General features: G+C 32.2%; 1 protein-coding gene across 2 annotated transcripts in view; it reads left to right on the top strand.

The window, feature by feature from the left end:
• LOC127727095 (uncharacterized) overlaps nt 1-13,053 on the top strand; it is a 55,480-nt gene that overhangs the window by 307 nt on the left and 42,120 nt on the right. For both annotated transcript variants that reach the window (XM_052234507.1, XM_052234508.1), the window contains exons 2-5: nt 9,329-9,430; nt 10,201-10,298; nt 11,596-11,724; nt 12,529-12,663. In XM_052234507.1, coding sequence (XP_052090467.1) covers nt 9,329-9,430; nt 10,201-10,298; nt 11,596-11,724; nt 12,529-12,663 — 464 coding nt within the window. The remainder of the gene's footprint in view (nt 1-9,328; nt 9,431-10,200; nt 10,299-11,595; nt 11,725-12,528; nt 12,664-13,053) is intronic.

Genomic DNA, 13,053 nt, shown 5'->3' with positions numbered 1-13,053 from the left:
GTGGCAAATATTTCATGCATGTTCAGGACTAATGTCCTACATATAGTTTTTGTCTAAAATAAAATAATAAGTTTAGATGGAAAATGTTTAGGGAAAGATCATTGAACTTCAAAAGGCAGAAGGAGGTATGGTATTTTTTTTTTGGTGTGTCGCAGGAAGCATCAAAGCAAAAATTTAAAATAGCCTTCCTGGACGTCATAATTATTTGGACTAGTATTTTTCTTTAAAAATTAATGACAAAAAATACTCTGTTCAAGCAGAGGACAAAAAAAAAATATTCTGAATCCAGATTTTCCCCATACCTTCTAGTGTTATATTTTGACTAAATAATGTTGATTGATAGCATTGAAGTGCTTCACGTGTAAAAAATCTGACTCAAACAAAAAACCATACCCCCCCCCTTTGAAGCTAAATGGTTGCTCCCTTATTGTTTTCTGCTGAAAATGAATTTATTGGTGATTTATATAAATGACAATGCTTACATTCATTATCTTGTGCATTTTCATATCCATTTTTCTTTCTTTGCAAATTTTACAAAATTTAAAACAATTAGACATTTGTTTAATTACCAAACTATGAATACTGTACAGTTATACAATCCATAACTTTATTAAATTAATTTTTTGTTGATTTTCATGAAAAGGTGGAGGATTTGGAATATCTTTTTCATCAATATCATTATCTAAAAGTTGTAGCGGTTTTTTTTATTTAATATTGCAAACAACGCTTTCTGTTTGTTGAATTATTTTTACTTTCTAAATTAGCTGGTTGTTCATATTGTATTCCCAGTTTCCTGCATCTCATATATATGTAATCAGCAAGAGGATCATTCTGATTGTTAAAAAAGAAGAGTTTGAATTTACAGTGAGCCTGTTTAGAAGAATGTTTTGATCAGGTTTTTCATTTTGATCTAAGCACAAGGAACCATAAATAGGATTGTTAAGTTGATAATCTAAAGATTTTGCTATTTGCTGGGATGCTAATTAAAATTTGAGGGGAGAACACTGCTCAGCAGTATAAATGTATTCCTGATCATTTTCTGTTTGTGGGTTTCTACATCAATTTCATGTACTTATTCAGAGTCAGTTTTATGTCATTTTTGCATTTTGTTTTATTAGCTTACTTTTCAAGTTTTTATACGACGGCAAAATAAAATTCAGAATGGAAATGGGGAATATGTCAAAAATTTGCTTTCGAGTAATGCAATCATGTCACTGTTGTTGTCCGAAGGCACATTTGGTTTCTGGACAATAACTTTAGTTTAAGTAAATGGATCTCTATGACAATGTATGAAATTGTACCAGAAGGTTCAACTTCAATACACAAAAGGAAGGTTAGAATTGATTTTGGGGGTTGTCGTAATTATTGTACCAACAGTTTAGGAGTCAGTGGTCAAAAACAACATTTTTTTTGGGTCTTTTTCTCCAAATATTTACCATTTTTACATTGATTATTTCTCATTTATATATAAATGCAACAAATACTGATATGGCAGGTGATACACACGAAACAGGGTGTGTAAATTATTTTAACGGTAATCTGTGCATTTTTCCTTTGATGTGTACTTCTTGATAATGTCAACGTCAGTATCAGTGAACTGGTCATGATAAAGAAAATATATTGGGTCAGTTCGCAATTGACATGCACGAGTGCACCGCAAAAGGATCTTCTTTCCCTTTAATTCATAAAATTGCACATGATTTTTTTCGCAGAAACGCACAAGTTATTTCATGAATGAAACACTTGTCATTGTTTGAAACATTTAGTAATCAGCTGGTAATAAAAAGTTAGTTTAGCCTTTTTGGACGATTCACTGATTGTGTGAAAATTTGAACAGAAAATGTACAATAAACCTCAGTGATAAAATTGCGTTATCTGCAGAATTATCGATAGCTTCCCTTACAATTCACTAGGACATATAACTAACATATCGTCCATGCTATTCCGATCTGAGTTTTTATTCATACATAGTCTGGCATGGCTGGTGCTGTTCAAGTTGTCTTCTTCTCTGCATGTTTCTTGAGAAGTATTTGTTTGACCTGGTCAGTCACTATAAAGTGTTACAATTCATATTTAGACGCAACACATAAATAGTGACCAAAAAGGTACCGCTTTCACATGTATGACATGAGAGAATCTAGAAAAAAAAATTAAATGTACACATTTTCAACATTTTTGTGGGACTATCATATAAAATTAAGGAGATATGTACTTGGAGACTGCTGCTGAATAGAAATGTTCGGGCTCACATGATACCCATTTTCAAATAAGTCCATATTAAAGTTTGAAGGGTCCAAAATTAAAATATGTTTGATTTCAACTGACATAAAATTTTTGGTGTTTTTTATATGCTAAATCTACATCTGTGGTTGTATCAGGTTGTGATTGGCGAAGCATTTTATTGCTTTTTTGTTTGTACTTTATTTTATTTTGGTCATGAAAATTAAATTGTAGTTTTGAAATTGCTAACATTTTTAAAAGATGATAATTAGATAACTTCGCATGGTGACAACACTGACGTTTTCGTAGATTTACTTTTTCCCGGGAATGCTTCATCTGTTGATATATTCTCATTGTGAACGATTTGTGTATATCTAAATATATTAACAGATGTTAAAAGACATGTATATTGTCAAATCATAACAATACAAATTGTTTAGTCTCAAAGAAAACTTGTAAGATTTCCCCAGTTATTTTTGTTGAATAGGTGCAAATTGGGTACTCGGTGCAATTTGGGAACGTTATAGCCATAAGTGTTTATTGCTTTAATAGGTTGAAATGTGCACCTGATAAAAGTATTCAGTAGAGGGAAAATGTTTTGATCAGGTTTAAACTGACGCATGAAATATACAGGGGACTGCGGGAGGCAATTATTTATATTGCATCCAAATAATGTGTCGGAAGCTTGAATTTCAAAGGATGTAGCCCACATACTTCCAAGTAACATGCTCTATACCTATCAAAAGTCATGGTATTATCATGGGTTATTATAACTCCATCTTCCCATAAAATCCTATTTTGGACAATATGGGTGCATACAATATATATGTACCTATAAATGTATCACTCTGACTCAGACTCAAGTCTCCTTTTACAGCTGTTTTAATTTATGATGAAACTCCTGGGACTGTTTAAGGTAGATATGTGTCATAATTAATGTCAAGATTTGTTGAGAGTTTGTCAAAGGAAGTACAGTCTACAGATAGTGAAAGTATATATTTTCTTTGTTTAAAACTTTTGTTAAGTTTTGAATTTCACCTGCATTTGTCTGTGAGCTACAGGAATAACCGTGATCACATTCAACAGTATAACCAACTTCATTATCACTGTAACTTGATATGGGTCTGGGAAATTCTGTAGCAGATGAACAATAGTGGTCATGGTCAACCAAAGCCTTTTGGCAAAGGCAGAGCACCGGATTTTACTTCCTCCGGCTACGTTAACGTTTCTCTCGAAATTTATTGCTTGCAAAGGGTTTTTCTGTGTTCCCATGGCTGGACGGAACTTTTACACTACTAATGTTATCATAAATTATGATATTGTAACTTTTAAATGAAGTACCTGTGGTTATTTAGGAAATTTGTCACTGATGATGGAAAGATGAAGCAGACGATAAAACTGAAACATGGCGTAAGATGTTGTTGTCTAAACTTCGGTTATTTCCGTGGAACAAAAAAATTTAAATAAACTACACAGGTTACTAAAATTTCTAAATTCTTGTTTTTGTAAACAAATAAAAATTCTTGTCGTATTAAACAGCGAATTTATTCCGTTTTGTCCCGTTTTTCAAGATCGCGATTAAACGAGAATCTGGCAGCCATTAAAAATATAAGGGTTAAACTAATGTCCTGAAAATGTCCTGACGGATATTCCAATGCTAATTCCGTTTTCATTATTTGAAGAATTGACTTTATATTTGTAGCCAAGCAAGAATACAATATTTATTTAATAAATATAATGAAAAAAAAAAGAAAAAATAAATTTTAAGAGTTAGATAACTTGACTTGATCAACTTCGAAATTTAAAAAAAAAAAATTGTACGAGATTTAACGAGAGTGACGAAACTTTTTAGATTGATCATGTAGAGAGAGTTATCGTTCTTTATTCCAATTCGATGCTTCTACCATAAGTGCCAGCTAAAGCTGGCATAATAGTATAGTGATTATATATATGTAAACCTCAGATCTTGTACGGCCTCAAATCTGTGTCCGTTTCTCAAATCTGTGTCCCATCGTGACGTCATTCGATAATCTATGTCTGTTAAAAAAGATACGGCCTCAAATCTTTGTCCTATTTTCAAATTTGTTTTCAATCGTGACGTGATTCGCAAATCTATGCCCGTTAAAAAAGATACGGCCTCAAATCTGTGTCCTTTTCTTAAATCTTTTTCCAGTTTGTTTTGCTAATAAGTACGGCCTTATAGGATTTTTGATTTTATACAGTCATTTCCCATAATTCAGTGTTAAGTTGGGATATGTTCTCCATGTGCATGATGTGTGTGCTTAAAATTTACATTCGTGTGTATTTATTGTATGATTTACATCTTATTGTAAAACTACAACATTTTCAAATTGTTTGCTTTTCTTGATCCCGTGTTTAATTGTTTCTGTAGTAATAATCGTTACTTCACTTTATTCTTTACGTCTTGATAACAAATACGAAATATAAGTTAATAAACAAACTGAGACAAAATGACATCTGTATAACAGCAACTAAATTTACATGTACGGCCTTCAACAATGAATTAAAGCTATTCTGTATCGTAAGCTTTAAATACATACCGATTTACAAACGTTTTGTTCAATGTTTCATTATACTTTATGACGTCTTGCTATGTCTTACGTCACCCCATTTCGATAAAAGACATAGATTTGAGACAAAAATGGCAATAGATTTTAGTCAATAAAGGACATCGATTTGAAACAATACAGGACATAGATTTGAGACAATAAAAGACATAGATTTGAGACAATAAAGGACATAAATTTGGAACGTCTATGACGCAAAATTTAAAAAGGACATAGATTTGCGGAAAGGACATAGATTTGAAGCTGGACATAGATTTGAGGCTTACATATATATATATATTTATTCAAGATAAAAAAAGGCATGAATTTGACAGATACAAAATATTACAAAGACACAGATATAGCACTAGACATAGTTTATAGACATTAAAATAATATACATGTTTACTAAAAATTTTAATTTAAAAAATAAAATTATGAAAATCACATTTTCTCCTACATTACTCGATATGTGGGTTTGTGGTCTAGTGGTTAAGACCGATGGCTACAGTGCTGAAGGTCCCAGGTTCGATGCCGATAGTCGATACACCTTATCGCTATTGGAAATCTGTGCCACTTGACCCGAGAGGGATGAAGGGATTTATTGGCAATATTTATAAACAATAATAAAATATATTTTTCACCTATAAAACTTCAAAAGATAAGATCATAAGATTGCAGCAACTGATTTACTCGGAGAATTTAACTCATCTTCTGGCCCAGGTAATTTTGCCAAGCATATTGTTGAACTGTTGTTTCCTGAACTTTTTACGTTTGAATGTTTGAGGAGATTTTATTCTTATAATGGTGATGCAAAAAACAACAAAAACCCTCTTGATACAGTAAGGCTTCAGTATTTACAACAGTATGTCAGCCATTTCTTTCCCAAGGTTACCCAACAACAAGCATGGAAGCTGATGGTAGTGACAAAGATAAATGAAGCCTTAAGGAGACCAATTCCAGGAAAACAGAAGAAGAAAACTCTTTAGTAACAAACATTGGACTTCAAAAATTCAAATGTATTGCATTATTTTATTACTACTTGTATCTGTTTTTGTTAACGTTGTCATATATAATATGTGCTCCTGATAAATGTTATAAGCTATCTGTATTTGTTTGAGTATATTATTAAATAAACAATGCTGTTACACCAGAAAATAAATTTAAACTATTATAAATATTATACATTTCTATACTAGAAATATTTGCTAATGACATATGTGAGGGGCCTGATGGGGGGGGGGGGGGGGGGTCTCATCACGATTCACGAGTTGATTTTTTTGTCAATCACGATTCACAGAAATTAAATTTCCATGATCACGGATCACGAAAATATAAAAAAAAAATGAATCTGTAGAAAAACAGATCACGATAGCGAAAATGCGCCAATCACGAAGAACGAAAATAACCCATCAGGCCCCTCATATGTAATAAATATAAAAAATATTTTATTTACTGGTGAAACATCAAAACCAAGATTTAAAAATACCATGATTGCTACAACAACTAAAGAAATAAAAGAAAGAGCTTTAACCTAAAAAAAAATTTGTAAGGGTTCCGCGGAACCCAGTGTCTCGCCTACTTTTTCTGTTAATAGCAGGCTCAACAAAAATGAGGAAGTAAATCAATAAAAATATTCCTCTTGATACTATCTTTTGATTGTAAGAAGCTTCTGTCCAAATTTGGTAAAAATCCAGGATAGTTTATGAATCTAATAAATGTTTAAAAACTTTAACTGCAGACTGAATGTAATGTTAACTGGAAGAAAACAAAATTTCCTTCTAGATACTAGCATTTGATCATAAACAAGCTTCTGTCCAAGTTTGGTACAAATCCAAAATAGTATTAGAAAGTTATTAAAATTTTAAAAACTTTAACCACAGAGTGAATGTGTTGTTTCCTGGCAGAAAATCTTAGTCCATTTAAAAGTAAAATAAGGAAAAAATGGATTTATTTTTTTACAAAATTTACTTCTGGATACTATCTTATGATCATAAACAAGCTTCTGTCCAAGTTTGGTACAAACCCAGGATAGTTTAAGAAAGTTATTAAAATTTAAAAAACTTTAACCACAGAGTGAATGTAATATTTCCCGGCAGAAAAACTAAGTCCATTTATAAGAAAAATACGGAAAAAATGGAATTTTATTTTTACAAAATTTACTTCTGGATACTATCTTATGATCATAAACAAGCTTCTGTCCAAGTTTGGTAGAAATCAAGGATAGTTTAAGAAAGTTATTAAAATTTCAAAAACTTTAACCACAGAGTGAATATTTGTGGATGCGGACGACGCCGACGGAATGTAGGATCGCTATGTCTAGCCTGTGATTTATGACCCCCAATAAAAGCCCAGCATTTAATGCCAGGCATACAATATGCTGATGATTTTTCAGACTATGTCCCAGTATGTACTGTATCTGCGCAGCTTGAATTATTGACGTCATACAACAATCACTTTTCCATTGTGGCGTCAGATATTTTCTATTATGACGTCAAAATTTTACGGGAACCTATGTGATGTCCAGTAATTTCGGGCAAATAGCGATAAGGTGTATGGAATTTCAGTACATTAGTATTTCCATCCTCCCACACACATCTCTGGTACCCAGCCCGCAGTTTAAACCAGAATGGTTACATTGTGGGCCTTGGTTTGTCAAAGTGGCCCCTGACTTTGACCTGGAGATCAATTTTCAGATATCTCTTCAGTTTGCCAGTTCCTGCCTAGGAGCTTGGTGGTTCTCTACGAGTACTTCCGCTTCCTCTGCCATAATAACAGACATCCCTGTGTCCTAAAACTCCCATTGTGTTGGGTAGGAGGTTTGTCCTTGGTGTAAATAAGTTAGTGACACATCTCCATTAGTCCTAATAGGCAGTGTACACTAATTCTACTGTACCCTCCCAGCTCTCGATGGGTGCACTGAATAAAGGAGGGATCTACGTACATACATACATACCCTGGACTTCTGTGTTACAAGTCAGCACTCTAACAGACTGAGCTAAAGAAGTACTTCCCTATCTCAACCTCATATGGCTGGCTTAGAATCGAATACCAAAGGGAAGGAATCCTCTCACACTTACATTATTGTACACTGCTAGATAGTTGGGTGCCAAATGTAACCACAATCCAAAATCACATTGTCTTGGATATCTTTGTAATTACTGTACCAGCTGCAATTCGAACACTTGACCATCTGGCAGAGAAAGACATCCTCTACCAGACTCCAGACGCAGGAAATTTATAAGGACTTAGGTGTTAATTTCATTTGTAAAAATTAATGTAAACATCAGTTTCTGAAATAGCTAATGCTATATCGGATGATGAATTAACCAGGTGTAGATTTGTATATTATAGGTACCAAATTGACGGTTGCTTATAATTGCTTACATCCACTTCATTTGAACTTTGGTGGATAGTTGTCTCATTGGCAATCATACCACATCTTATTTTTATATACTGGGTGCCGATTTGACCAGGTGCGGAAGTGAATAAAATTCTACTATAATGACAATATCTTCATCACTTCCACTGGCTATCATTTCTCCTAACCATGGTTTTTTTGTTGTTGAGTGCTAATTTTGGGGTACACCCATTTCCCAAAAGTAAATATATTACATGTAATCATTATCTGAAAACTTAAATTTAAAAAATGATGAAGTACTTTTTATTCTTTTATTTAGATAGAGTTATCTACCTTTTGAAAAATGTGTCTGCTGTACTGTTATACAAGGAACTTGCATACAAGACTCACAAATCAAATTCCTGAAGTTGAATTGTACATTTATTTAGTAAAAATGACATGTATCTCAAAATTATAGTCTTTATTGTCTTAGACTCTATAAAAGCAGCAAAATACTATATGAAATAGAGTTTTGGGGTAATATCTATCGGTTCTCTGGTTCATATTTAGTTTTGGGGAGTTTTCAGGAAATCAGGGAACCTCTGCTTTTGTAACCAGATGATAACTGGGCTGATATGGAAAAGGATGTGTCATAATCTAAAACACTGTTCCTTGATGAATCTTGCACAGTAGCAATGTCTAACCCCTTGCTGCTGTGCATTAGTCATGAGGAGAACCATTTGCAGCTGGTTCTAAATGACCGCCCCTTTATGACCTCTGCATTGTGGTGATGTAAAGTTCCTCACTGCTGTGCCTTGGTCAAGAGGAGAACTACTACAAAATATGAAACTACATTTCTTGTTCTATCATTTACTTTAAATAAGTATATTTTATATATTAGTTTTAAAAAATCATCCTAACACTACACACTTTATACTGTAATAATATCCCATATTGCTCATGCTTTATTTTTTTTGTGTATTGTGTATTTTCACTGAAAAATATTATTCTTGCATGTTTTATGATAATTATTGTATTATGATGTTTAGAATACATGTAACTTGTCTGACAAGGGCCATTGTTGGACAATGGTAGATAAAAATGTTTAATGTGTATAATGTTTCTTTTCTGTCATTTTTTTCTTTAATCCTTTTTATTAAATTATTTATTTAACTGTAGGTTGATTTTAATTATATTTTAGCAGACCTTTCACCAAAATTTAAAGATTTTTTACCAAATGTTCTGGAAAGACATATAAAAGTGTCAAGACATTTACCAGTGTGTGTTATATACAGAAAACCAGGTAGGATTGTTTACTGACTGTTTAGTGTAGTAAATGTATAAGTCCTATGAAAATAAAAGGAGATTTGAGTTACCTATATGCATCCTTGAGACAGTGACCCAACAACATACCGAAATTTTGTACATGTCAACATTAGAAAAGAAAAACTAGGTCAAGCTGTAAATTACTGTGTTTATGTACAAATAGTTATAAATGAACTGATCTGCCGTCAACACCAAAGTCCTAAATGGAAAATAACAAAAAGAAACAACTATAACTACATACATGTCTTTTTGTCCCATCAGTTCTGTCCTGTGTGTTTACCTATCAATTCACCTATTCTCATCAAATTTCTTTTATATTTGCCAATATTTCAATATACATATAGTTTATTCTCCAAACTTTTAAATTTTGTGTAAATAACCGTCTGACTGAAAACCATTTTATTTGGTAAATTTGCACATTAAATGTATCAATAGCACTAGTTTGGTCAATACAACAGTTGAACACAAAAGGGACATTCCTGCCATGTTTCATTATAATTGGTTCAACAGTTGAGAAGAGGCGAAGTCTGTGCTGGTACAATGTACCTTTACACTTAATCACTTTAAAGCAAGAATTGGTCACTGAAAAATATAACAATGACTTTTTTTTCTAAAAAAACAATATGTTTACAAAAACTGTTTGATTACCCCAAATATGCTGATACATGTATAAGATACAAATGTAGTCGACTATTAATTGATTCTGATTTACAATATGTTTACAATGACATTTTATTAATTAAACAGGTGAAGGTTCACCGTTAGAGGATGTAGTACATGAGTTATGGAAAGGTGATAAAAAGAATTTTACTTCTTGGGAATTTGGTTCATATTCCTTTGGCAAGGTAAGATTTAAATATTACTTTAATGGTCAATACGCCATGCTAACATGAAAAATGAGACACAACTTATATAGTTACCAGCATTTGCCATTAAAAAGAAAACAAAAAAGAAATTAGCAAGAAACTTCTAATATTGCAGCATTTTTTAATTAAACATGATATATTTTATTATTGTGGAATCGTTAATACTGTAAATTCAGAAATTAATGCATGCATTTATTATAGCCATTTTTGAAAGATGGACAATAATGCGAGATTAATTATTGCGATTTTAGGAAAATCTGCATACAGATATATGTATTAGATATCATAATGCAAGTTTTTATTATTGCGATACTCACTCAGTTGCATTAATAAAAAATTAAGTTCTGAATTTACAGTACTCATACGATTCCGATTTTTCTTTGATTTTTTAGGTAGAAGGAAACCACAAATTTAAATATTCAATAAAATATAATGTTTATACGCCCGTTTACAGAACATATTATGGTATACCTCTGTCCGTCCGTCGTCAACATGTCCGACAATAACTCAAAAACGCTTTAACCAGTTTGCATGAAACTTTGGTGAATTGTTTATATCTATTGACGTAAGCTTTCTTTCGATTTTTATAAATTTTCGATTTTACGTTTCCAAGTTATGGAGTTTTATTTATTAAAAAAAGGGGGATTTTCCAGTTTTCAGCCATAACTCAAAAATGCTTTATGCAGTGTTCATGAAACTTTGGTGAATTGTTTATATCTATTGATGTAAGCTCCCTTTCGATTTTTATGAATTTTAGATTTTACGTTTCCAAATTATGGAGTTTTATTTTTTTTTAAAAGGGGGATTTTCCAGTTTTCAGACAATAACTCAAAAGTGCTTTGAGCAGTTTTCAAGAAACTTTGTTGACTGGTTTATATCTATTAAAATAACCTCCCTTTGGTTTTTTTTATAAATTTCTGATATGACATTGAGGAGTTATGGAACTTTATTCGTTGAAAAAGGGACAGGCGTATCATGCGCTCATGGTGCAGCTCTTTATTTCATTTACTTTGTTAGGACCAAATGATGAAACCAAGAAATTAAATCGCCTCGAAAAAGCAAATTTTTTTCCATTCAGGAAAATTTACAAAAATAATGAATCCACAGTACCTTCTATAGCATTTCAGAAATGTTTACAACATTTCAAAGAGAAAGCCATGACATGCATTACTTATGTTTATTAACTCAGTATTCATATGTAATTATTTCTGAAAGAACTGTGACGTAATAAATGTTTTGTTATCAGATAGGGAAAATTCCTTCCTATTTATTGCAGAATACAAAACTTCACTATAGAAATCCATCAACTGTTCCATTATTGAGATGTTTCCTAGGACTTACATCTCACTTTGATTATACAGATGAACCAAATAAATACAAGATCAACCATTGGTTAGATAGACTGGTAAGTCTCTTTTATAAACAAGAAATCATTTAACCTGTTAAAAGTCCATTTCTGATTCATTTTTAGCAATTTGATCGATTGATTGTTTGGCGTCTTTTTAAAGTTGAATATTTTAGCAGTAGACAATATCACCTCTGATGCATATCAGATCACTGACTTGAATATACCTTGAAGTTTTCTATATTGACTGCCGTACTCCATTCAGATTGGTTGCTCCCTTGGCAAAAAATGGAGGGACATATTATGTTTCCTTCACCCATCTGCCTGCTGAAATTTTTGAATTGGAGTTAGTAAACTACCTTTTTCAGGATAGAGGCATTTTTTTTTCAAGTTTGTTTCAACAAGTATGTATGAAGCCATTTGACATTATTGACTGGTCCCATACATTGAGGCCATGCATTATAGAAAGGCAATTTTGTCTAGGCTTATCTCTTGATGTTTAAAGAGTCTGCTTTAAAGGTAATATATTGAATCATGTGTCCTGAGAGGAAGCTGCAATGATATTTACACACCTGGTTCCATAACAAATATTGATTCAATTGTGAGATTACAACAATAGCTTAGTTATCGCCATAACAAATTCAAATGCTATCTCAATATCTGAGAGCTGCAAAAAGATATGAAACACAAACCACTGGAAATAGACAGACCTACCTACCTGGTTTATTGGTGTCAGTACTGACAGGACTTACAGTTTTGGAGAACACTGGATAATAAAATGCTTTTTTATAATTTATGTAAAGGTTTTGTTGGGCTATGATTGATTGAAGTGAAACTGTTTATTTATAGAATAATTCATTATAGGCCAGAACATTAGAAGACCAGTTACAAGATGCAACTGAACAATTGGTGGAAAAAACTGCAGGCAATTACAAATTTACTGTGATAGCATTTCCTGACCCTGCACGGCACTCAGAAATTGAAGAAATGGCTTTCCAGGTTTATATTGATCTATATATGTCATAAAGGCACTTTATTTTATTGCCAGGAACTTAAAAGGAATTTATTTTTTTTACTTTATCAACTATAATCATATACAACATGCAATGTACTGTTGTTTACCAAGTGATAAAAAAAAATTCCTGAACTCCAGTGGTGAAAAAGGGTGTGCAGATGATGCATAAATAAGGGTTTATACACAACATTTTATGGTAGCACAAAAACAACTAACAAAAAGGCAAAAAAAAACCACAATGAACCAAAGTAAGAGTATATTCACATTTACTGAAACTAGCTCAAAGCACAATGTCAACAAATAATTATACCTTGTATTGTAATTGTTATATTAATCCAACATATGTCTAATGAACAGAAGTTTTTCTTGCAGAA

Source organism: Mytilus californianus, unplaced genomic scaffold, assembly GCF_021869535.1.
Source record: "Mytilus californianus isolate M0D057914Y unplaced genomic scaffold, xbMytCali1.0.p SCAF_19, whole genome shotgun sequence".
Taxonomy (NCBI): domain Eukaryota; kingdom Metazoa; phylum Mollusca; class Bivalvia; order Mytilida; family Mytilidae; genus Mytilus; species Mytilus californianus.
This window is presented reverse-complemented; position numbering and strand designations above follow the sequence as displayed.